Raw genomic sequence first — 24,732 nt, forward strand, 5'->3', positions numbered from 1 at the left:
AGGGCAATGGGTTGTTTTTACTACCTTCAGTTATTGCCTAGCATCATGAGTTGTTTTTCCTTTTGACAGATGCTGTAATGTCAAGGTGGCATCAGCCCACTCTTGGTGAGGCTCCATCCTAGGAAAATGCTTTGCCCATAATATGCTGCCTGACAGTCTGACCTTTATCAGGTTTTTCTTTTCTTTCACCTTCAGGAAGGGCAGCTATGGTGCTGCTGACGTATTTAATATACAGATAAATAATTTCAGAATTATTCTGAAATACTAAAAATTGAACTCCTCTCTTGATCTTGCCGTATCTTCTGTTTTCATGTGATTTGTACTAAAAATAAAAATATCTTAATTTACTTTTGATTTCTTGGTTCCATAATCATTAGGAGTTCACAGTGCTCTGTATTTCCCAAGGTATTTGCCCCAACATGCCTTCATGTTTGAAAAATGAAAGCTAACTCATTGGTTGGGAAAGCTTGCTTCTTGAGGAAAAATGGAAATCCATTGTCCAAGTACAAAAAATCCTTAACCACTCAATTAAGATTGCAAATTAGCAGCTCTGTAAACAGCTTTTGCTTCCAAGGACTGCAACCTCTGTCAGAGGGCAAAATGCGTGCCTGGCAAAGATCTGCAGAATGCAATTTGCTTTAGATGGCATAGTACAGAGAATATGTATGTTTCTCAATCTACCTTTTCTCTCTCAGTGTTAACAAACATATAAAATGTACACCTTTTGTCCACTTTTAAAAATATTGTATTTAAAATATTCTATCAGCACTTAAATGCATGTTTAAATCTTTCTGGGATCACTAGCTGCATTGAATTAAACTCCCAATGCTGGGCAATCTTACAGAAGTTTGATGTTGCAGCTGCTTATAAGCCAGTTACAGATGCAGCCAATGATTACAAAAGACATGTCAGTTATTATGCAGGCATAAAGAAGTAAGCACGAAAAAACTGTTTTGGAGTTTTAAGCAACATGGAAGGCAGCTTAGACCTGCATGTTTCATTTTTTTCTCCAGCGTTCAACACTTCAGTCTGTTACTAGAAAAATTTTGTCATGGTTTTTTCCTTCACTATTTTTCACAGGGATGTTTGAATGGCTGCTTTGAGAAAAGGCATCAAGTTGCCAAAAGTGGTTATCTGCATACAATACAACAGATACCTCCATATATGATTAAGTATCTCTAACAAAACAGAACTCATCACTTTCAGAAAAGACTGCAGTATTTTGCTGCAAAGTGTAAAAATATTCTTAAAAATACTCTTCGTCAGAACTGGAAGAAGAATAAGAAAAATAGTTGCCTGTAAGACCAAACCTGCCCGTAAGACAGATTTTCTGGACAAAATACAATCACAGAAAAGTTTTCAAGACCATCAACACTTTCCACATGTGTAGAATAGTCATTTGACATGGCTGATATTGTCTTTTTGTTCAGTATCAGTTTTTGCTGCATCATCACTAAATCAGGTCCTTCTGAGCAGATTTTTGCCTTCATTCAGATGGAGCAGCACAGTTTCCAGTACAGCTTGTTTCTTAAACAATTACATTGATACATAAGCACTAAGGGATACATAAGGCAGCAATTATAGGACACTTCAGATACAAGCAATTTTCTGAAATCCATAAGCCTAAATTCTCATTTGAGTATGCAATTAGAAGTGGCCATCATTTCCTACCAACAAAACCAAGGGTTACAAAAAAAACATTCTGACTTCAGAATTGTTAGGACCTAATTCAGTCGATTGCATTAACCAGCTGTGTACTTCTCAGGAATTCAGCAACTGATCCAGCACTTACTTTCAAATTAAGGAAGGATTTTAACACTCTTGCTTTAAGGTGCTAATGCTGAATATGCAATACATAAGATAATGGCACCATTATACAAACACAAACAGAATGCAAGGGCCAGGGAGTAGCAATACTAGGCCTTGGAGTGTATCTTGAACCTGCCCAACATCTTCTATGCTCTTACTGCAAAGTGTTCCTTTAGAGAACGGAGCAAGACTGTTCTTTTGAAGCAATGAGAGAACACAAGTAGTACCTTCTTTTCTGCAACACTTACTCAAGAGAAATTGTCTAGGAAATAAAAAACTGGTTTAATATACTTCTTTTAAACACATGGGATTCAAGCCTTTACCTCTACTCTTAGGTCAATCTCCATACCACCAAGCTCACAAAATACAACACACGAGACAGCATGCAAATAAACAGAGGACTACAATCCATGCTCCTTTTCCTCAATCACATGAAAAATAGGCTATTCCCCTTGTCTTCTCATCCTCGCTCCCAAACATTTTCAGATTCACTAGGAAGTATCTGAGCTTAGCCAAGTAGGGTGGAAAATCTTATAAGTGAAGGCTTTTGGACTGCATCAACAGGAAAGTCTGAGCAGATTTTTTTTTAACAACTTTTTAAATCAAATTCTCTTCTCATTAAGACATTCTGACACCAGTATATATAACAGATTGGTTAACACACTTATTTAAGCCATCTAAGGTTTTATTATAATCTCCCAGTACGTTAAAATCGAAGTACAGTGGCATCATATTTTTGTGATAAATGCATGTACACAGCAGCATAAAATCTCTGCAAAGAGGAAGAGGAAAAGGAAACAAGTATCCTGAGCATAGTTTTCCAGATCTTTAATCTCCCTTTTCTCCTCCCCTTCTCTACTTCTGTGGGAGCAAGACTAGGTTTGATTTCTCCTGAAAAAAAAAGAAGAAAGATACATTGCACCAGAACAACTAGAACTTTGTTTCTCTGCATTAGGGAAGCACAGCTCAACACAAAGACTAGCAGCTGCCCTGAAGAAGCATACCCATTACGTCCCTGAGGAAGTGAGGCACTGTCTTACTGTTATTGCACATTTTTACGCTACAATAAAACATGCTCTAACTTGAGTTCTAACTTGTCTGTTTATGGTATTCTCTAGATTTTTTAAATGATGAAATACATGACATTTTTTAAATGACGGAATACTTTTGTCAGTCACTAAAGAAAAGACGTACTGGAGAAGATACATTCTCAGCAGTAAAGGGTCTCTGTAATAAAAGTGTTTGATAGAAAAACCGCAAGTGTAACCACTGATGAGAGTGGCTGCATTGACTGGAATAAAAAAAAGGATCCCAGGATAAGGTTACAGTGAAATTCATTCACTGGATCACTCATGGGCAAGCTAGGGCAGCAAGTAAGTTGGAGCCCGGAGTGCACAAAGTACTACAAGATGTCATCAACGTTGTTAATTTTATAAAAAACAAGACCTTTCAATACTCTTTACAACACTTTGTAAAGAGATGGCGAGTGACCATGAAGTCTTTTGTACCACAGAGGTTCACTGGTTATCTGGTGGCAAAGTACTTAAAAGAGCTGTCAAAGTTGAGTACACAATTTTCTTTCATAGAAAAGACAAGCAAGTGTTCCAAATCCGCTGACCTTTTCTGTGATGAAAAGGGCCTGTCAGTACTATGGCACCTAGGCCGATAGTTTAGAAAAATAAAACCATTTAATCTGTCTCTTCAAGGTAAAAGTGACATTTTAACAATGCATGAGAAAGTAACTGCTTTTCTAAAGAAACTCATTGTGTGGAGAGAGCATTCTGAAATCACAAGTTTAGGAATGTTTCTATCATGTGATTTTGTTATGAAAAGCAGTGCAAAAGTGTCACCTATAAAAACTCTCATACTTGCTCACTTGAACTTGGAAACAATTTTTTAACCTGTTTAAAAACCTTCCAAACGAAGAGGTTTAGTGTGTTCTCAATCCTTTTGTTAAACACAAAAAATTCAAGACCTTCCAGTTAGCTTGCAAGAACAGCTGACTGACGTCTGGGAAGATGGAAACTTGATAGCTGAATTTTAACGAACACCTTTGCATAACTGGTGGATGGGATTGAAACATGAGCATCACGATTTAGTCAGCACATGAAGCAACATACTTCCATGTATCTTTGTGAGGCACCTTTTTCAGCAATGATAACCATTAAAACCAAGTATCAAAATAAACTGAGCTTGGAATTAGGCCTTTGAATCTCTGTATCACAGTGTTAAACCAAGATTTTCAAAGATAAAAGCACATTCTACAGCATCACTTGAGAGTCACTAATTTTCTAGTGAAAGCAAAAAAGTATTTCGTACCACTAAAAAATATTTTACACTAACTTAATGTCTCATCTTTTTTCATTTTAAAAATTTTGTATAATGAACTTTATTAGTACAGCAGTACTTGTATATAATTTTTAAATAGATACAGCATGCTCAAAATATTTTTTGCATCTACCTCTTGGGTTTCCCAGCACAGGAAGGACATGGACCTGTTACAGCAGGTCAAGGAGGGCCATGAAAACTATCAGAGGTCTGGAACACCTCTCCTGTAAAGATGGGCTGAGAGGCTTGGGGTTGTTCAGCCTGCAGGAGAGCAGGCCCCAGGGAGACCCCTTCAATATATAAAGAAGGCTTATAATACAGAGAGACACATTCTACCAGGGCCTGTAGTGACAGGACAAGGGGCAACAGTTTTAAACTGAAAAGTTTAAAGTTTAGATTGGGCATAAGGAAGACATTTTTTATGATGAGAGCAGTGAGACACCGGCACAGGTTTCCCAGAGAAGCTATGGCTGCTGCCTCCTTGGAAGTGTTCAAGGCCAGGCTGGATGGGGCTTGGAGCAATTTGGTGTAGTGGAAGGTGTCCCTGCTCCATGATCTTTAAAGGTCCCTTCTAACCCAAATCTTTCTGTGATTCTGAGATTCTACTGTAAAAATCTAAATTTGATCCATTGCTGGAATACTATTAGCAGTAATAAATTTGCCACCTGTTGCTTTTAACACTAACATACTGTATGATCTCTTAATTTCTGTATCAAGTTTAAGACATTCTACACTGGGATCATGCAAAACCCACTTGAACGCAGTCTGGCCTGCAACAAAACAAAAAAAATATCCAGCATAAAAGCCCAGGCTTGAATTTAAAGTAAAAGAAAAACCTAAGCCTCATCAGAAAAAGCATCTTAATTCTGTAGTACTGTTCAGATCAGCAACACCTTTTTGTTTTGCTTTGTTTTTTAACCCACTCCTTTTCACTCTTTCCACTTCTCTACTGCAGAGGACACCACGTCAGACACCAAAGCGACTTCTGAGCAAAGCATGCTTTTCACCATACTTGATGACAACACACACAACAATAGTACAAGAGGAATTCAGGTACTGTAATCCAGCACTAGAACTGCATCACATCTGTTCTGAAGCAGGGAAGGTACAGCAGTGAACTCTGAAGAACACACACTTACACATGAAACCTAGAAAGCTTAAGATGTAGATTTATTATGCATTAGGAAGCTTATTAACTTAAAAACCAAACCGCATAGTACAAAAGGTTTGTTATCTCTGCTCAATGTGGAACAAGTTTCAAAATATATATATATTTTTTAAAATTTGTTCAGTCAATACACAATCCTTTAAAAAAGTGTATATCTGCAGTACCCTCATTACATTTATAAATACATGATTTACACAGCTCCCCATCTGGAAAAAGTAAAAGTCCCTACAAATATCTACATATATTGCATACATATAAAACATTCATAGGAGTACTTCATTAAAGTTGGGTTTAATGGTCCATTTATACTGCAGCAAAATACATATAAATCTGTGTATTCTTCATAAAATGTCTCTAAAAATTAGCACATTTTCAGCCATTCATAACTCCTTTAAAGCATCTTTTAGAAAGGACATGTGATATGAATATACCCATGAGATTCAGCAGGTAAGACAGTGATATGAAGGCTAAATATGATTAATAACTGAACACTAAGTAGCAGTTAAGGCAGGGGTGAAAAGAATTAACAGGAAAGATTATTTCATACGGCAGATAAAGTGACAAAATGCAATAAATATACATATTTCTTGATGTAAACTACTCTGGCACCATTTTTCCTGCCTCAGAAGTCAGGAGTGTCTGTATTTCTGACACTGCTCATTTTACTGCTCATTTTATAATTAAAATTCTATTTTTTTATCAGCAAAATATTAATGTGATCAGTGCCCTTAGGTGCCATCTGGATTTGCTTTAACCACTCAGAACTGACTGTTCTGGAATGTGGGTTTAAGACCGTCATTTATGGGTAATGACTGTCATGTGCGATCACACACCCTCAGCAGTCATCTGTTTCATCATTGCTCTCTGGTAACTACTGGACTTCTCATTACTAAATAATATCTGAGAATGTGTCTTCAGGAAATTTAATTACTTTTATTGATAAGCACTATTTCAGGTACCAGAACTATATAGATCAGTCCCTCTCACATCGTGAGGACTACGTGTGGCATACATGCAGACAAAAGGCATAAGAAACACAGAACAACTTTTAACAGTGGTGGCAGAAACTGTTCTGCCTCAAACCTGATTATTTCGCATGTAACTTTGGGAAATGAACATTCAAACTTTAAAAAAATTTCATTATGTCTGTATATTTGGGTTTCCACCCAATACCAGGATTTGACATAGCATTTGCAGTCCAATATCAGGTAGAATCACACCTAGTTGTGACCTGCCACGCTAAACAAACTCTCCTGCCAGTATGGTATCAACCTCAACTATCGTACAGCATGTGACCTTCCCCTGTACACAGCTGCCTTCCTTTCAGACGCCAGATACTCCGTACATCCCACCAAGCTTCCAGAGCCGCAATTCAGTGCATGAATTTGTTCCATAGTCTCCTCACAAGTCAGCCTTCATACACTGCTATCTTGCAGCAATGGTTCAATGTCCTCTTCACTGCTTCGGTCTAAGTTGTTACTCAGAGTACTGCTGCTGCTGTGTTTCCTAGTACTGCTGGCTTTGCTGTGCTCAGGAATAAGTAAGGCGACTAGAAAAGCCAGAAGAACAATGCATGCTCCAACCAGGAATGGTGGCCCAGGAACAACTGCTCTCTGCAGGGAAATAAGCATATCAAAGAATTCATAAAGTTTTAGACATTGACTTCTGCATTAAGAACTATACCACTAAGGCAGGAGATAATGAGACGTATTTACAGTGATGATAAAGTTCACGCAAACAAGTTCATGTGTGCACTGCAACATGAATTTTCTGCATCTACAGTCCCTATGAATTCATCACTCGATCTGTCTGCTAAAAAATAGAAACATGCACATAACTATCAATTGACAATGGGATTGCCTAGCAGATGGAACAGACATTGACTGATGCTTCTTTGTAATTTTTTCTTCTTCTTTAGGCAACATGCCTGTTAAATCAGCAAGACTCCTCTCAAGATCAGTAGGATAAGGTTTCAAAATCCAGAAGTACAAATGCTCAATAAATCTTTAACTTAACTTCACTTTTTCCACTTGCTTCAATGGTTGACATGCTTTAGAACCAAGCTGGCCAAACAAACAAACATCCCCAAAAACTAATACATGAGCGAGGAAAGTAACAGCAGGCTATGCAGTACATACCGGTCTCACTGCACAGACAGGTTGTTGGCATGTATGAAAGCTATGTATTTGGAGTTATTCTCTCTTGCTTCTAAACAGTCTGGGTTTTTTTAATTTAAAATACAATTTATCTACATTTCATAACCACAATTAAAAACAAGCCCCAGAAAAGTTAAGACTAATTTTAAACCAGCCAGGTTTTATGACAAAACTCTGCAAAAGAAAGTGTCAGCTATTAATACAGTGATTTTCTTTGGTTTTAGTCTTAAACAACTTTTCTGTGTTTTTATCAACTACAACTAAATAAACATCAAAAGATGAAACTTGTCAATCCCCTGTTTTTTCTACGAAATGAAATAAAGGAAGTTGTTCTAATATGAAGCGGGAAAGCAGCTGAAATTAAGCATACAGTAATAAAGTATTTACCTTCCTTCAACTCTTGTTACAAGTAGAGGCCTAATTTTTCAGCTGACAGTCTCTAAATTTATATAATCATATTAACATAATTTATACTAACAATATTACTAAAATCTTCAAGTGGTGCTAAGCCCATAAGTACTTAAGGAATGTAATAAACTTCCATAAATTAATATGCTCATTTGTAGTATAACAGTGGATTTATCAGAGCACCTTCTGAATATTCCACGGCTGCAGTTTCACTGGAGGGAGTAAGCAGCTTTGAAGAGCAGTCCTTGCTCATTGCATTGCCAAGTATTATTATTACTCTCCAAACACAGCCTATGACTGCACTGTTTGCTGTAAGGGCTGTGTTGATAGTTGTAATGATGCAACCTCACTCTTCTCTTTAGGCTCTCCAGTTTTAAAAACATTTAAATGGGAATTAAGACAGATTGCTTAAATTTTACTATTTATGCTCTGCAGAGCAGATGCACAGTCTTTCTTGAGTAAGACCTTTTCTTTGACAGAACAGAATCACAACTGTGACCTGTGGTAACATCGCAACTCTCCCACTTCCACACGAAAGAAAAAAAAAGTGATACTCGGTAAATACCTATTCTCAAGTCATCTAGAGTAAAAGATATGAACACTTAAAGGCACGTCAAAAAAAGAAAAAAAAATTGATTTTGAGCTGTGTAAAAAACCACCAGAAATGACCACTAAGATGTATTCTAGTCTATTTACTCTACATGTTAACTGAAATTTGCATCTGGACTTCCTGTCACCACTGTTTGAATATGAAGAGTTAGAAAACCATTATATTTAACAATTTGGTTTAGCACTCTATCAATGAACACAGAAGACTTTATATTTGAAAGGTATAATGCTAAGTTATTACAATAATCAGCTTTCACTAGCTAAGTTAAATTTAAATGTTTTTGTTTTTCAAGACAGCTTTCAAAGTAAATTGTGTCAAAAGTTATCCAAACAGCTTTATTCTTCACATGATTAATTTCAACAATACCTATATAAAAAAACTATTTCAGATAACGACTTAAAAATCTATTTGCTGTAGTTACAGTAACACCCGGTATTACAGCAGTGGAAACAAAGGAGGATGAACTGTTTTTAAGCCACCTCAACAGCACACTGGGTTTGATCAAGGTTCAGCACAGTAATGGTGCATTCTCAGTTCAGTTCCTTTTGACGAACAGGGGTAGAATACAAGCTTCATCATCAAAAAAAAACCCCAAAAACAGTGCTATCACTAAAACACATTATATCAGTTATCTGCAGTTCCACAGACATCCAGTAACTTTTTAAAACAAGGTAGTTGACCTGTTACACTTATTAAAACGCTTCTTACCAAACATTTACTAGCATTTAATAAAATAAATAAAACATTTTTAAGACTATGTATATGTGTAAAGAAACTCCTAGTTATCAATTTAAAACACTGAACAAAATCGAGAGACAGTTAGCTTGCGTTTGGGCCTTGCAAATCCAAGGTACTAGTCTTGTAAATGAGGCTTGTACGCGTTTGCTAATTTCCTTGTTTAATCTTGGTGCATTCCCTGGTTTTCACTTCCACTCATTCTACTTAGATCAGTTTTTAAAGCTATATAATATTTAAACTGTAGAGTTCTTTTCCACTGTTAGGCTTGAACATAAGAACAAAAATTGTGTTGTTACTTTCTTGAATGATAGTTTCATGTGTTAAGTGCCTGGTAACTATTAACAGGGAGAGACATAATTACAGGCATTTAACAAAGCTTATGAGTACATACATAATTAAACATAAGAGCTGTCCCACTGAAATTAGAATAAAAGGCAATCTTAGTTATGCAAATACTTTCTGATTTTGCTGTACTACTAACTAAAAACCGTCTACTTCTTAAGTAGGTTTTCAAGAAAACAAGGATGTCTGAAACGACGGTTTAATTTTCACTTACAGCTTAGAAAAAAATCATTATTTTATAAGGAAGCTCATACATCGGGCTTCAGTGCAGGAATTTCTACCACAAGCCTTAGAAAATTCCACAACAGAAGTTTTGACTTGTTATAACTTACTGGAACAGCCAGTTGCTCCACTGTAATACATCTGGGCTACCTCAACAAAAAACCCGCATGGACATTCTTAAAGTAACAGAACATACTGAAAGGACTTGTAACAGAAACGTGTGTACAAGGTCAAAAAGCCACAACACTGTGCCCCCAAGAAAAGCTTATGTGACTCGATGCTTTAAAAAACAGAGTTCAAGATCAAAATTTTAACTAGTGAAAGCATGACAAAGCTCTTGAAAACCTGAAATCATTATCATAATGGTTTTCCCATTTTTACTACAGTTTCCTTTTTGTACAACAAGGAGTATCTTTGTCCCCTTACTCTAAAACTGTACTTGGTTTGCTTGAGCAAATTATGGAACACCCCACCATAAGTACTGCAGTGAGCAACACGTTCAAGCACTGGTTACAGTTAATACCTGGAAAGACGCACGGACTGGGGGATGAACAACAAACAGTTGTTTCCACAGTAAACTACCACAAGTTATTTACACATCCAACTAATCTGTTGCCTTTCTTAGCCAACTTAGTGACAAGCTAAGAGATCACCATTCTTAGATTTTGAAAAAGCAATGAAATTGTAGCTGAGGAGGTCAGAGTGATCAATCTAAAAAGAAAAAAGGGTCCATAAGATTCTCCAAACTCTGATAAGCATACATTTGATATTTTGGAAGCCAAATAGGAAAGAACAAAGTAGACAAAAACGCAGACCTGAAACAAAGATGGCAGGGATAAAAGAAAAGACTGAAGAGAGTTCCAAAAAAATGTTGCATAGGATTGACTTGTCCCCTCTCCCCCAAGTTTCATACAGCTAAGGAAAGGTGATGAACAGCATTGTTACTGCCACTGAAAAAAAAAAAAAAACAAACACAACACAACACATCTCAACTGTTTACTGAATTACTGTATGCATGAATAATTAACCTATTGCTGTGAGGTTCAAAGATAAAAGTTGTTGCATCTACTGAATTAACAAAAATGACCTTCCTATTGCCAAATTTTCATGTTTCACTGTAATTCAGGATTACAGCTGTGTTTTTAGTGGATTTACATCAAAAGAAGTTAATTGGTTCTATTAAATACTGAAACCAAAGCTACTACTGTAAATCTAATTATTTACCATCAAATTTAAATTATGAGCTACCTTATTAGTTTAACAAAGCTGACAAGTGAGAATTAAGTAGTTTCAGAATTAGCTATCGAGATTTTAAATCAATCAAAAATGACAGGTTTTTATCCTTATGAGTTCTACACTGCAAACTTCACATCAAATTTTAAACTTGCCTCATCACTGGGATCTTGTATTGCTTTTTTTCCAGAAGTCTGATCAGGTGGCAATTCATTGAGCTCCACGTGAAAGAGAAAGAAAATAAAGCCATACAGTGCTGGTCCCAGGCCATTGCACAGACCTCTTATTCCAGTTATTATTCCTTGGACAACACCTAATGAAGAAAAAAACTAAGGATAGAATTATTTATATTTTTAATTTTTTAATGGCTGTATTCTAATGGCTATTCTAAAACAGCACACCTCAATTATTTCTACATATTAAGATTTCACAAAATACACTGAAGACAATTTCAGTGTATTTTGACTGGATTAAAATCATCTTCTGCATGACAGTTCAGTCACTGTACTTGCATGCTACTGGAAGCGACACAAGTTTTGAAAATGAGTGACTAAATTGACATGCAAATCTAATTTTCTGATCTGAATTCTTCCACCCTCACCCAAAGCCTACAATGAAGAAAGCAGAGGTTAAACATGGAACCTGCCTAATTTATTTTCAAGTGAGATTTAGAGTAACATCTCTATGGGTTAAGGGTTGCTATTGGTAAAATATGCACAAACTGTAAAGGATTTCTTCCCCTCACCAGTTTAAAAGCAGTACCAAGTCACTCATTTGGGGCGTTAGGGTGTTAAATTCAGCAGTATTGCAGTAAATTCACAATACTAGACTGGCTGCAGGTTTGCATTAGATTATTTTGAAATCTTAATTTATCAAAGTTCTATGGGTGTATTTCTGTTTCAACTTCATTAAGTGATCGTGACAACAGTGTAAGAAGTTTTTTGATGATCTTACAGATTAAGATTCTACAGAACCCTCTTTTTACAACATCAGTAGTCTGCATTAACCCCTTCCATTCTTAAGACAGTAACTCATAAAATGCAAGGAAAGAAAACATCCCAAAGAGTTGTCCAAGTTTTTTCTTCATAGACTGACATCTAAGCTTAAAATCTTCGTGCCACTAGATGGCAAAACTACACTCTAGAAACTACTGCATGCCTGAGCTATTAACAGTAGCTTCCTCAACATAAAATGAGAGATCAATGACTTCTATCAACTTAACTAAACTATTTGTTTCATGACAAACATAAAACAAGTCTTTCAAAATTATTTTAAATGTCTCTGTTAGAAAGAAAATGAGGAGCAGGGAATGATAAAAAGACACATAAAATACTGTCTTTCGCAACTTTCAAACTCCATAGAAATCTGCCTCTTAGAACTGCACCTCCTTTGTACGTCCCATATTAATTGCACTTACCTAACTTCAAGTTGTACAATGTTAAAGCAACAATGATACTTATAATTTATACGTACATGATTTTTTTAAAAGAGAACACTAAATTCAGTTATTACATACCAGTGTCATACTTTGTGATGACTCCTTCCCTCACTTCATTTTAAATGAAAAGTTTTTTCTGATTGTTCATTCCTGTTCACATCAAAACCAATGAATTTTTTCTGTCTTCTTAGTTCAAGTATTTACTTAAGCTTCCTTCTCTTATGCCTTGAAAATCTGGAGTATTATAAAAATAAGGCCAACTTTTCCACACAGAATAGAGCTTCTTGTATAGGTTTATTTTAATCTGGTAAAATGTGGGTTTAGGTTCCATTAAAAAGATGGTATTGTTACATTAATCCTCATGAGCTACTTAGAGAATTTAATTTTTTTAAAAAATAATAAAATAATTAATATTTTTAAATAAAAAAGAGGAAGGAAAAAACCCATGAAAGTTAACACATCTGTTTTTGTTGCTTTTGTAGTACTTTTACAGGAAGTTAGAAGAGAACTAGCTGGTCAGACAGAAACTGTATTTTGCAATGCAAATTTGGTAAATCTATGTATCTCCTGCCTCTCTACATAGATTGGCAGACTTCCACAGCTACTACCAAAGAAACTCACTACTCATCAACATATTTGAAAAGTACACCTAGGTAAGCGCTCTGCTTTCTAGACAGAGGAGTCACCCAAGAAAGCAGTCTGATGCTGAAACAAATTAATTCAATACTCACCTTGTTGATCTGACTCTGCATTTCGTGAAACCAGAGCACTGATTGCTGGAAACGTAATGCTTGACATAGCTGCTACAGCTCCTGCTGTCCACATCATCCTGTATTAAATGAATAATTGGAATTAAAAATTAGACTGCCCATATAATTACTCCCCACCCCCCTAAAAAAAGGGCCACAAGGGTACCCTCATTTAAGGCTTAATGCTCTTTCAAAAGTACTCTTATTAAAAGACCTAAAGACTGGAAATTACCTGGTCACAGCTTTCTTCCTGCTTCCCCACCTACAAATTGCCCTGAGCTTGTTGGAACAGAAGCACATTTGATTCTGCTATTACAGCAGAGGAAAAGAGGGGAGTGGGAGTGAAGTGATGCACAGATTTTCCCTCTCCAAAGGCTGTACAAAGGAACAATTTCACAGGGTGTCCCAGTGAGGCAGTTTTCTAACTTACATAACTCACCAGGAAGTGCTCTGATAAAGAACAAGCCTTCATCACTGTCAGGACAAACTTTGTAAAGAAAAAGCTTTTCCAGCTTATAGTTCTAGCTCACTTTACTTACATACAGTTTTTCCAACAAAAGCAGCTCTAGACCAAATATGGTTACAGCAAGAGAATGACATGTTAGAAAAGACAGAAAAAAAAAAAATCCAGTAACGGACTGATAGACTGGATCGAGTGGAATTACTGGCGAGAAGATATTACTTACTAGCTTGTGAGTTTAAGAAAAGGTTTTAATCACATTTGTAGACATAAAACTCAGTCAACCAAAATGGTGCAAAGACTCTTTTTTCAAAAGGGCTGTTAGTCTGCAACTTACACTACACACCTGGAAAATTCTGTCATTCATACATGTGCAAAATACAAACCAAACTTTGCTAGTGTAATGCAGATGAGAATGCTTAATTCACAGAACATTTAATATTCATGATGATAGAACTAAATGGTAGAATTTCTTGGAAAAATATTTTCAGTTCCTTAACAGGTATGTACCTATGAAAATGTGTTCTTACCAAGACTGAGATCCAAAACCATACCAAGCCAACTGAAGGATTTGAAAGCCAAGGCCAAGGAGAACTGTATTTTTGTTCCCTATAGACCGCATCAAGACACTGAGAAACACAGTCTGCAACAGAAATTGGTTCACCCAAAAGTTATTTTTAAAAGCCAGGTTGTCAAAGTAATTTCAGCTGCTGAGGAAATTCACACTATTCATGCTCTTACTTCCCCTTTATTAAGTCCAAAATGCAGACTCGTCATACCAACATTTGATGTACAGACATTCTTAACTATTAAAGAGTTTAATTAGGACATCAAGAAGTGTATTTATGCTCTTTTCTACGGACATTGTATCTCAGTGTTTATTTCTACTGTAAACAGGCTTTTGTTTCTACCTCTGCAGTTCTGTTTCATTACAGACAAGAGTTCCACAACAAATGCTGGTGTCAAGTGAAGGCAGTAGGTGTTGGATATGGGTTTAATTTACTAGTATCACAAATACTAGAGAAAAAACCTGTTAGCTCAGGAAAAAAGTAATCTCTTCAGGTCAGGTGCATTACTATTCAAATTTACAATTATCACCAACAAGTAAATCCTGCTGCTTTTCCAACTTCACCACATCCATTGAAATTTGGCCAAGGCCAATTTCTAGGCACCTTTAATTACATTTTCTGCTGACTGTTTATACGGCCGATATGACCTTTTATTTGCACATGGAAACTAATCCTAAAGGAAGACCACTGTTTTTCATCTGTTAAAAAGTGTTACTGTTGTGGGGGAAGGAGGTCCCAATTCAGATATGACAGCAATACATTCATGGCAAGAAGCAGACTGTTTCTAGCAAGACAAAAGTCCATAGGGACAACTTCACCCAGTTAACAGAGCACACGTTTTTCTTTAACATGAGAAACTTAGCAATGCATCACTAAAAAGCCAGAGAAAAGGAATCAAAAGGACTTCAGAGCAGAGCACACTTCCTCTCCCATGTACATCTTCCTCACACTAGTTTTTTTGTTTCTCATTCTTAGACAAAGCTAGTTTGAAAGCTAAATAGCAAAAATACAGTAATTCTATCTACATGTGATCAGTTCTTTCTGAAGAACATGCCAACACAAATCAGTATTTATGAAGCAAAGCTTATCTTGACAAGCAGCACTCTTCAAAGAGTTCAAAAATCAATGCAGAGTTTCCTCATATTAACATCAAAAATTATGAACCAGAAAGGCAGCCATTTTAGAGATTTTTTTAGCAAAAATACCAGTCTGAATAATGCACGAGTGACAAATGTGACCACACATCACTGCATCAGAACAAACCACACAGCAAGGATTAAAATAATGAATTGATAATGAAGGACACAACTCACACCAGTAAAACTGGTGAACGCTGAGGACTGTGTTGTTTACATCAAAACAGTTAAACCTCCACTCTGCTAAGGATGGCAACAAGGTCACAGCACATTGTATGAGCCATTGCTGTTATCACAACAGGAATATAAACTGTATCCATCAAGACACAAGATCATCAAAAACTGTTTGATTTCTAAAAGGTATAAAGGACCTGTCCAAAAACCAACTCACTGTTGCCAATTAAAAGGTATGAAAGCAATACACCAAGGCATCCATGCTGGGCCTAAGTAACCCTGGACAGACCATACCTACGTTGTTTCTATGAAAGTTTGATAGCATGAGCCAATTGAACAGGTGCAAGTAGCATGACTTTTGCTCAAAATAAATAACACTTTTCCCTTTCAGAAGGCCTTGCATTAAGTACTCAATTTCATACTTCATTTTAATAATTTAAAGCCAGAATTCAAGTAAATTTACTGATCCAAGCTTAGCAAATTTCAATTTCATTTTCTGATGTCCAGGCTCAGTATTTCCAAGGAAGCACATTTAAAGCAAGACATTTACAAAGACTATATAAGAATACAACCTTTACTGCACGCAAGATACACTAGCATTTTAGAGCATGTAAGAAGTGCATAGACAAGCTTAATAGTCAGAAGAGTGTGCCTCAGCATTCAGTTTGTACTGTTTAATAAAACACTAAAAGGAATAAAACTTACCTGAGCTATTATAGACAGAATGCCTACCACAGCTATAAATGTCGCAATGCTAGCAGATCCAAAACCTATAATCTAAAGAGAAGTAGAAAACGCTTAAAACAAATGCCAAACACAATACAGGACAACCACTAGCAAAGAGGTATCTTCTTCAAAGAAAATATTGATCCCTACTTATAATCTAAATCCATACAGGAAGCATCCACTCCCAAAAATAATCCTTAACTTGACTGCTTACCAAGAAATCCACACAAGAAGAAAAAAAAAAACAACAAACTGTCTTAAAAAAAAAGGAGACAAAGTCATGTATCTGGAAAGAGAAGCTCTCTATCTTCTCCCAGACACAAAGGTCTTCCACAGACAAGATCCCACCCCAAGTCATACAAACTGCTGCACTGAATGGAACAAACGTCTGCTCAACTTTATGAATATATCTTAAGCCATAGCGGGGTTTATGCATCAGGAGTCAAGTGTTACTCAGTTCTTGGCTTAGCAAAGTACCCTATCTTTATTTTTTAAAGCTGCATTTTGCCAGAAAGCAGTTTTCTGAGCAGTCTTCAACAAGAAGCAAGTCTTAGGGAATACTTATTTAAACATCCTTAGTTAGATTTGAAGACGCCAACACTTACCTGTCGCAAGTACAGAAAAAAGCTAGAATACTGGCCAGCCTCAGGCAGATAGGAAAGAAAGACTGTAATGCAGATCGGGAGAACAGTAGAATCTTTTCTAACCTTCTTCAAAGACTGCCAAACAAAGAAACAAAGTAAGTATTGGCACTTTTATACAAACTCTAATGAAAACAAAGAAAGCAGAAGGTGGAAACTTTTTTTAAATCCATCTTTACCCATGCATATGACTCAAAAAAAATCACACATAGGAACAGTTATGCTGAACATTAAATTAGAAACAACGCCGTTATATAAAGTTTGTGGTATCTGATTCTTCTGCAAAGTTTCCGTTAAGATTTTTGAAGCTATCGCTCAGTGCCGAATTACAAGTATTCACTGAAAACAGCATCATATAATATTTAGGAATATGCATAATATCTTCTAATTGATCCCCATAATAATCTGTTCTGAAAGATGCTAGTAAAAATATATCCTCGTTACAACTGTTTCCTTTTCCCAAATAGTAACAGTATTTTCCTTTGCACATTTCTTATACTTGTTTGCCCATAATATGAATCACTGAGTAAAAAATAAATTGTAGAAATCAAATTCTTTAACTGCAGTCTTTCAAGCATATTACTGATCTCTCAACATTCACAAACTGTTCTGAGCAGGATGGATTTCATGAAGAACAATCACTCTTTCCTCTCTTAAGATACCAAGGTGTAACACAAACACAAATGAGCTGAGCAAGTGTGTATAAGTGAAAACGTGACTAGAAAGACTGCATGATATGTAATTCTCCTATAAGTCTGTAGAAAAATTAGGCTTGATAGCTCCATTCTGTATTAAAAACAAATCACATACAATAAAAAGTGGAATCAAAAGCGGAGAAAGACATGGCCAACCAAAAGTGCAAAGCATAAAATGAATACAGAAAACTCTTACAATATCAGGTTTTGTGGTCTGTAGCAGTGTAAGAATTCAGCATTTCTCTTAAAATAAAGTAAGTTAGAAAAGTAATGCATTCTCCCTTTGAATTTCACACCAAACATGGTTTCTAATTCAAGAATCATTTAATCCACAAAGTTTGGTTTGATTCTGGTTTTTAAATGTAGCTAGATCTTTTTCTGTAAGAACAGAGAACAGAGGTTATGGTATACTTAATAGCCAAGCTACCAACACAATTAATGATTTCTCAAGCTTACAAAATGCTTATTTATTATCCTTATTCTTGTTATTAATCATTGATTATTTATTAATTATTTATTGAAGTGCATCTTACTGCAAAAGGGTCTGCTTGTTCCCATGATATAGAAGCTCCCCATGAAGCAGGTCTCATTTTTTCTGGCAGAGATTCTGGCACAGCTAACAGGATGAAGCAGATGTCCACAACAGCCACCAATGTGGCCACTAGCACGACAAGGTTATCTCCATAGTGGGCAGACAGGTATGCTCCAATGGCAGGACTAGTTACCAAACTTGCTGCAAAAGTGGCAGATACCTATGCACAAGAAGAGTTTACGAAATTGCCAAAATGGTTATTCTGCCATTGCAGAAAAATGAAGTAACTTGCTCAACACCGTCATGCCTCCCCAGAAGTGTGCTTTTAAAAAAACACCGGTCAAAATTTAAGGGGAAAAAAAAAAAAAAAACAAACCAAAAAACTTACGACACTAAATATGGTTCCAAATAAAGTTTCTCCAATCTCCTCCACAGCCCACCACACGAAACAGGATTTGCACTCAAAGAGCAAGTTTGGCTCAAATGAAAATGTTTTTTGTTTTCCAGTTATGAATTTGATGAGATTTCACTGATAAAGTTGTCAGCACATTTAAATGCCTGCCTAAATGAACTAAGCCTCAGCACTCTGGGTAATACATATAGAGCAATACATAATGCTCTGCATTTTAAATACATAGCTACCACTGCATAGCACAGCAAACTAAGAAATCATTAGCTATGGCAACAACTTCAACAACACTGTATTGCTTCATACTACGTTGTAGTGACACACAGCTACTAGCAGATCACTTACTATATTCACATACAGTGGAACATGATGAAAAATCAAGTGCTGTAGTTAAATTTCACTATAAAAATCATCAGAAAAAGTTAGAATAAAGCTAGTTCATTCAGGTTTTTTAATTACTACTCTTTTCCAGTCCCCAAAACAAAAACACTCTGCACAACTATTCTATAAAATAAGTAAGAACAGGAGCTAGAAATTTAATTTAGTTTTCTACATGCCAAGCTAGAAAAAAAAAAATCCTAAAGAAAAGGTAAACCAAAGAAAGTCATCAAAAGAGATACAGACCTCATTAAAACAACTGCATTTTTGTCTGTCTCTTTATAGAATTTTACATCAAGGTGTTTCTGTTAAGAAAAAGCTGCTTGAAGGCAGGCAAATAGATGGCCCAAATATACTTAAAGCCCTCTTTATGGGCAGGAGAAATAAAGTGGGAAGTCCAGAACTTTTAAACCTGTTTTGTGCTTTTCTACAACAATACACACAAGTTTGGTTCAAGAGAACAGAGTGCCTTATTTTCTTAACCGTTAAATCAACATCTGAGGAATCATATGTCCCTAAGGCTACAAAATAAAGGGAAACCTTAACAGCTCAAAGAACAGTACGGTCAGCCAAAAATCAAGGCCATGAATATCTGTAGAGTAAAAACAGATACACAGAGGATGAAGGCGTGAATGACATCTTAAAGGCATCTACCAATGGGCCTCCAAAACCTAAACCAATACAGATATTCAGGAAAACAAAGTAAGCAGGAATTACTACTGGAAAGGCTAGTTTGTGCTAACAGAACTATTTTCCTCTTCTCTTGCTAATTAAGAAAAGTCATGATTAAGTTATTAAAAATACTGCATTATGCATTTTTGCCCTTCTTGCCTGTATTGACTATGGAAAATGCCAGTCTATATGAAAAAGACACCACATAAACTGAAAGTTCAATTCTTGGGTGGTGCAAAGATACTGCCAGAACAAGTACCAAATAACCTGCATTGCCTTTAACAACATTGCTTGTTCTGGTCGTGAAACTTAAAACATCTTGTTACACATGCCCTCTATGCAGGTGAAGTTGCCAAATTCTTATTCTGTTCCTACGAGCACTGAGCAGCCTGCGCAGCAGTAAGGAGTCTACATTAGATTTCTCAAATCCTAATGCAGTGCTGTGATGCATGGTTCATTCCTTTCTCCATCAACTTCATTACGTTCATCAGGAAGCAAACTGCGCATCAAAACACAAGTTCAATATGAAGGTCATAATCTGATCTTTTTTTTTTTTCCAAGTTTAGTGTATCTTACCAGTCCATAGGCTGTAATTCTTTCATGTTCTTGTGTTACATCAGCTACATAGGCAAATATTACAGAAAAGGTAACAGAAAAGATTCCAGATACCGATATCATTGCGAAGTACCACCTAATGATTTAAAAGCAACAATTAGAAAGTTTAAGCTAAGACCTCTTGCTTTTCTCTTACTAATCAAGCAAGTCTGTATTTAAGCTACAAGAAGAGTTCCTCAAGAACTACCACAGAGCTTTACTAGAAAAGATTGTGCAGTCTCACTTAAATACTAGAAAACAGTATTTTTTTATATTCTACTGTTTACTCTACATCAGCCTAAAGGAAGTGGCCCCTTCAGGACATGGTACCTGTATGTTTTCACACTCTCAAAGCTGAAGCAGGAACTATTAACTATCTATCAGGAACTGTCAACCAGTTAAGGAATAAAACTATCATATATAATGCTTCAGAAGCTGAACTCTGAGTGTACTCAGTTTACACAAAATTCTTTTGTAATCCTCCTGAGTTTCACAATGAATGTAAATGAAACTGAAACCAAGTCAATTGCACTCAGTTCAGACTTCAAAGTTGCCTGGTCAAAGAGTTAAAAGATCTTGTTTGCAGCAATTATACTTTTCTGTGGTCAATAAATTCTAAGGCTCACTTAGCTTTAAAAATATGTTTATCACAGCACTGTCAGCCCTCAAGGGTGGGGGGGGGAATAACAGCTGAGCTCAAAACTGAGTTGACAGGGCCACCAAACCATTTAAATTAGTGTTATACATGTGTGAATACAGTAATTAATCGCATTCCATAATTTCTACTTTTAAGATTCACAGTTTTAACACCTCTTAAACAGAAAAGCTCCAGAATAATGCAATCCTGTCTTGAGAGAAAAAGTGACTTTCCTCTTGTCTTACTATCCCTCTCCCACTTCCCCAAGCTATTCCCCTGAATGAATTTCTGCTGTACTAACAAGCTCGCTAATGTAGTCCATACCACTTACCATGGACTTATTCTCATTAATGGAATTGGGGCACAGGTGAAGAAAACTGTAAGGAGGAGGAAAGATTTTCTTCCCCATGCATCTGATAGAGCACCTATTAGCGGAGCACTGAGAAAGGACAAAAAACCCTGTGACAGGAGAAAAACAATTAATGTCTATATTTATAAGTTTCACTTTAATCACAATATGAAAAAAGGACTAAAATTGCAATTTGATTTGAAATCAAACACAAAATTGTAGATAACTTAAATTGTACACAATTTCTTCTACAGTCTACTTTTCTGTGATTCTGATTATGTTTCAAATCTATTAAACCAAACTGCATTAAAAAAAAAAGGCATACATTTTTTCAAGATCAATTTGATTAAATCTAGGCGTACCAGAGACCGCAAAAGCTTCTTAATATCCAAAATCTACAGTCTAGCTTCACAAAGGACATCTTCTTAGCCTCTATTGCAAGGCTTAGCGCTAGATCCCAAACCCAAATTCCCCTCTAATTTGGACTGTCCTAAGGGAGAGTTTTGGGCAACGAACAGAACCTAACTGTCCTCTGAAACAAGTTAAACAGAACACATTGCTTTATACTGCATATTTATCATGTACAGGACACTTGTACATTGCAAGAATGGTAAGGACCATTTGAGAAAGCTGGACAACTTGAGACAGTGGAACACCATGATGATATCCCAGTGGCAAAAGTCAGACTTACAGGTATAGTTGCCATAGAAAAAACTGACTAAGGAACAAATACTAGATTTTTCAGCATTGCATAAAGTCCTAGAACCTAGGCCTCAAATCTGTTCTCTTACACAGAAGATTTAAAATAAGCAAAGCCTTTCACAGGTTTGTTAACTGCGAAACCTACAGAACAGATGCACCTTCCTCCTAATTAGTATAGTGAGCCCTCATCAGTCCAACGCTGCCATAAATCCAAACATTAGTAAATACTATAAGCACCTCAATACACCAGAAGTCTACTCCAGCTAACTTTAGTTAACCTCTGGTATTCAAATATAGTCACCTTCAAGTTTAACATGGGTACAGACTACTGTACTAAATCACCAATAAGCAACTCTGATTCCAATTATTTCAGTAAGTAAATTGCGAGCAAAAGCCACAAAGCCAGCTCACCAGATTCTCGGAAAGTTAGATACCTTACTCAGTTGAAATTAATAGTTTTGCTCCTTAGAGTCAGATTTCAGTAAATATGAACTAACATATTTTGCTAACTGTCACCCAAAACACTTTTGATGTTTAATAAGCAAAATTTTAAAGAAAATATTGGACACTTAAGTCCGGGTTCACTCTGGTCTATGCCCCTGTTTACTACACCTGTTAGAGCAATACATGCATTTAGACCATGATATTAATGCAATTTTCTACAGATACGTTCTGTAGAAAATACATGGGGAACCCTGCATTTGCTACTTTGAGTGATACTCAATAGTTACACCACACTGTGAACGAGCAGAGTTGAAAGAAAACACTAAGAGGAACACGAACTCTGTTCTTCTAAGAGAACAACGCAAAGTTAACTTCCTCTTTCAGCCTGAGACATCCTGACATCCCTAGTGCATGATGTTCTGCCAATCTAGCATTACAGATACCAAGATGGCAAGTCCATCCTAAAGACGTTACATTCTTCCAACTAAAAACAATGCTTTAGATTTGTTATAGAATAAAAAGCTAAATAATTTCTGGGTGTTATAAATTAACTTAGTTATAAGTTACCCTAAGAGCTTTGAAGGCTCTCAGTAGAACAGTTAGCAAAGAAGAGACTGTCAAGTTTCAGTTACTCTAGAGAAACATTGCAAGTTTTTGTGTGAACAATCCAGCATGACCACTGTGTGCATGAAGTGGTATAAGTAAGCTATAAGCTGCCCTGAATATCTTGACCATCACAGAACACTCAAAAACTGATACAAAGACGACCAGGAAAAAAAATAACGAACCACCCTGCTGAAAATTAGCTTTAATACCACATCTTGGACAAAAACCACAGTGTTGAAGTCCTTAATTTTTTATCTCAATGGTATTATCATGGCTGCATTAATCTGCTTTTGATATAAAACATCTAACATTAGGAAGCAGACATTAAAAGCCTAGCTCCATTCATAGAAGGATCCTTATCAAGATTATAATAGCTCAACTCGTACCTATTCAAATGAGAGGAATTTAAACTTCTGAGAAATATTCCACTTGTTTCAAGATGCTACCGTTCAGCAGTAAACCTTACACTGACATGAAGTACACAACCATTATAATGAAAAAATGGTTTAAGAATTAATTACATTCTCAGTATTTTTATGTTCTTATGAAGAATGACAGAGAGACAAATTACAATACAGGAACACACAGAATTATTTAGATCAGTTTTTTTTAAAAAAAAAATCTTACCTTAACACCTTGAATAAGACCATTCATTAAAAATGTATGATGGGGAAAAGTTTCATGTAAGACCTAACAAGGAAAAAAACCATTATTTGAATCAGGAGATACAGAAGAAAGTTGGTTCAAAGTTTAAACTTGATTTGTAAAACAGGATAGCTCTATGGGGACTTGTTAAATAAAGAATCTTATCCCAGAATTATACTCTTCTTGTCTTCATGAGAAAATAGTGGCAAAGTTTAATATAAATTTATTGGCATAAATTCCTCTGCTGGCACAGCCTGCACTGTACTGTGGAGGTTTGTTTACAGTACTTTGCTCAGAAAGGGCATCAATGTAAGCAAAAAGCACCTCTATGTGGTACAAATCACAGAACATTTGAGAAGGATTTCCTTCAAAAGGTTTACTCCATTCATTGTTACTAATTAGGAGTGAAAATGAGATTCAGCTAACTTACTCTGTTAAGAAAAAACAGCTCTATATTCACAACTGCCCAGAAATGCTCTGTGCAAACTTTCTGAACGAATTGCAGATATTCAATAATCATACAGTTTGAAACACTTCTGATGAATAGGTAGATACTTCTAACTACTAGCAACAGTTCTGAGTTTTTCACGTATCCTTTAAGTGCAGCTATGAATTCATTTAAGGTGCTTTACCACCAGTCTTAATTCAAGGGCAAGCATGTTAATCTATATTAAACAGATTTACCATATATATCCAAGAGAGTTAAAAGGCCTCACAGGTGGTACTGTGTCTATTAAAAAAGTTATTGCAATGATCAAAGCATGTATGCACACACGCTTCAAATTAATTTGCTGGTTTTATCTACAGATAAGTGCCAACAACTACAAACACTATTTATATGCATATTGAGAAAGCCACTAGCCTCAAGAAACACAAAACTTTGGTGTCACTGAAAAGTATCAGCATCATTTTTCAAGGATGACTGAGATTCTCAAATCATAGGTTTCATAAAGGTGGTTGTTCCCATGTTAACTACTGGTCAGATAATTCTGCTTATTCACACCCCTTTGTCCTTCTGGTCTCATCTTCTGTTTAGATATTTAAAATGGTTTTGCACCTGTTTGACCATCGATCTTATGATAGGAACAGAGAAAAATGCGAAAGCAGATGTCTTCCAAGTAAAAAAAAAAAAAAAAAAAACAGGAAGCTGTCACAGAGTCAA

The 24,732-nt window shown here is 36.0% G+C and overlaps 1 protein-coding gene across 1 annotated transcript in view; it reads right to left on the minus strand.

Moving 5' to 3' along the window:
* Positions 1 to 5,406: 5,406 nt before the first annotated feature.
* SLC71A2 (solute carrier family 71 member 2) overlaps positions 5,407 to 24,732 on the minus strand; it is a 32,615-nt gene continuing 13,289 nt past the window's right edge. Inside the window, exons 3-12 of the mRNA XM_086478941.1 lie at positions 23,553 to 23,615; positions 21,156 to 21,283; positions 20,170 to 20,284; positions 18,136 to 18,354; positions 16,872 to 16,985; positions 16,246 to 16,317; positions 14,192 to 14,304; positions 13,184 to 13,281; positions 11,170 to 11,327; positions 5,407 to 6,918 (exon numbers count right to left, since the gene is read on the minus strand). Of these exons, the coding sequence (XP_086335067.1) occupies positions 6,721 to 6,918; positions 11,170 to 11,327; positions 13,184 to 13,281; positions 14,192 to 14,304; positions 16,246 to 16,317; positions 16,872 to 16,985; positions 18,136 to 18,354; positions 20,170 to 20,284; positions 21,156 to 21,283; positions 23,553 to 23,615 (1,278 nt within the window). The 3' untranslated portion in view covers positions 5,407 to 6,720. The remainder of the gene's footprint in view (positions 6,919 to 11,169; positions 11,328 to 13,183; positions 13,282 to 14,191; positions 14,305 to 16,245; positions 16,318 to 16,871; positions 16,986 to 18,135; positions 18,355 to 20,169; positions 20,285 to 21,155; positions 21,284 to 23,552; positions 23,616 to 24,732) is intronic.

The sequence above is a fragment of the Leptosomus discolor genome, chromosome Z (genome assembly GCF_034619465.1).
Source record: "Leptosomus discolor isolate bLepDis1 chromosome Z, bLepDis1.hap2, whole genome shotgun sequence".
Classification (NCBI taxonomy): Eukaryota; Metazoa; Chordata; class Aves; order Leptosomiformes; family Leptosomidae; genus Leptosomus; species Leptosomus discolor.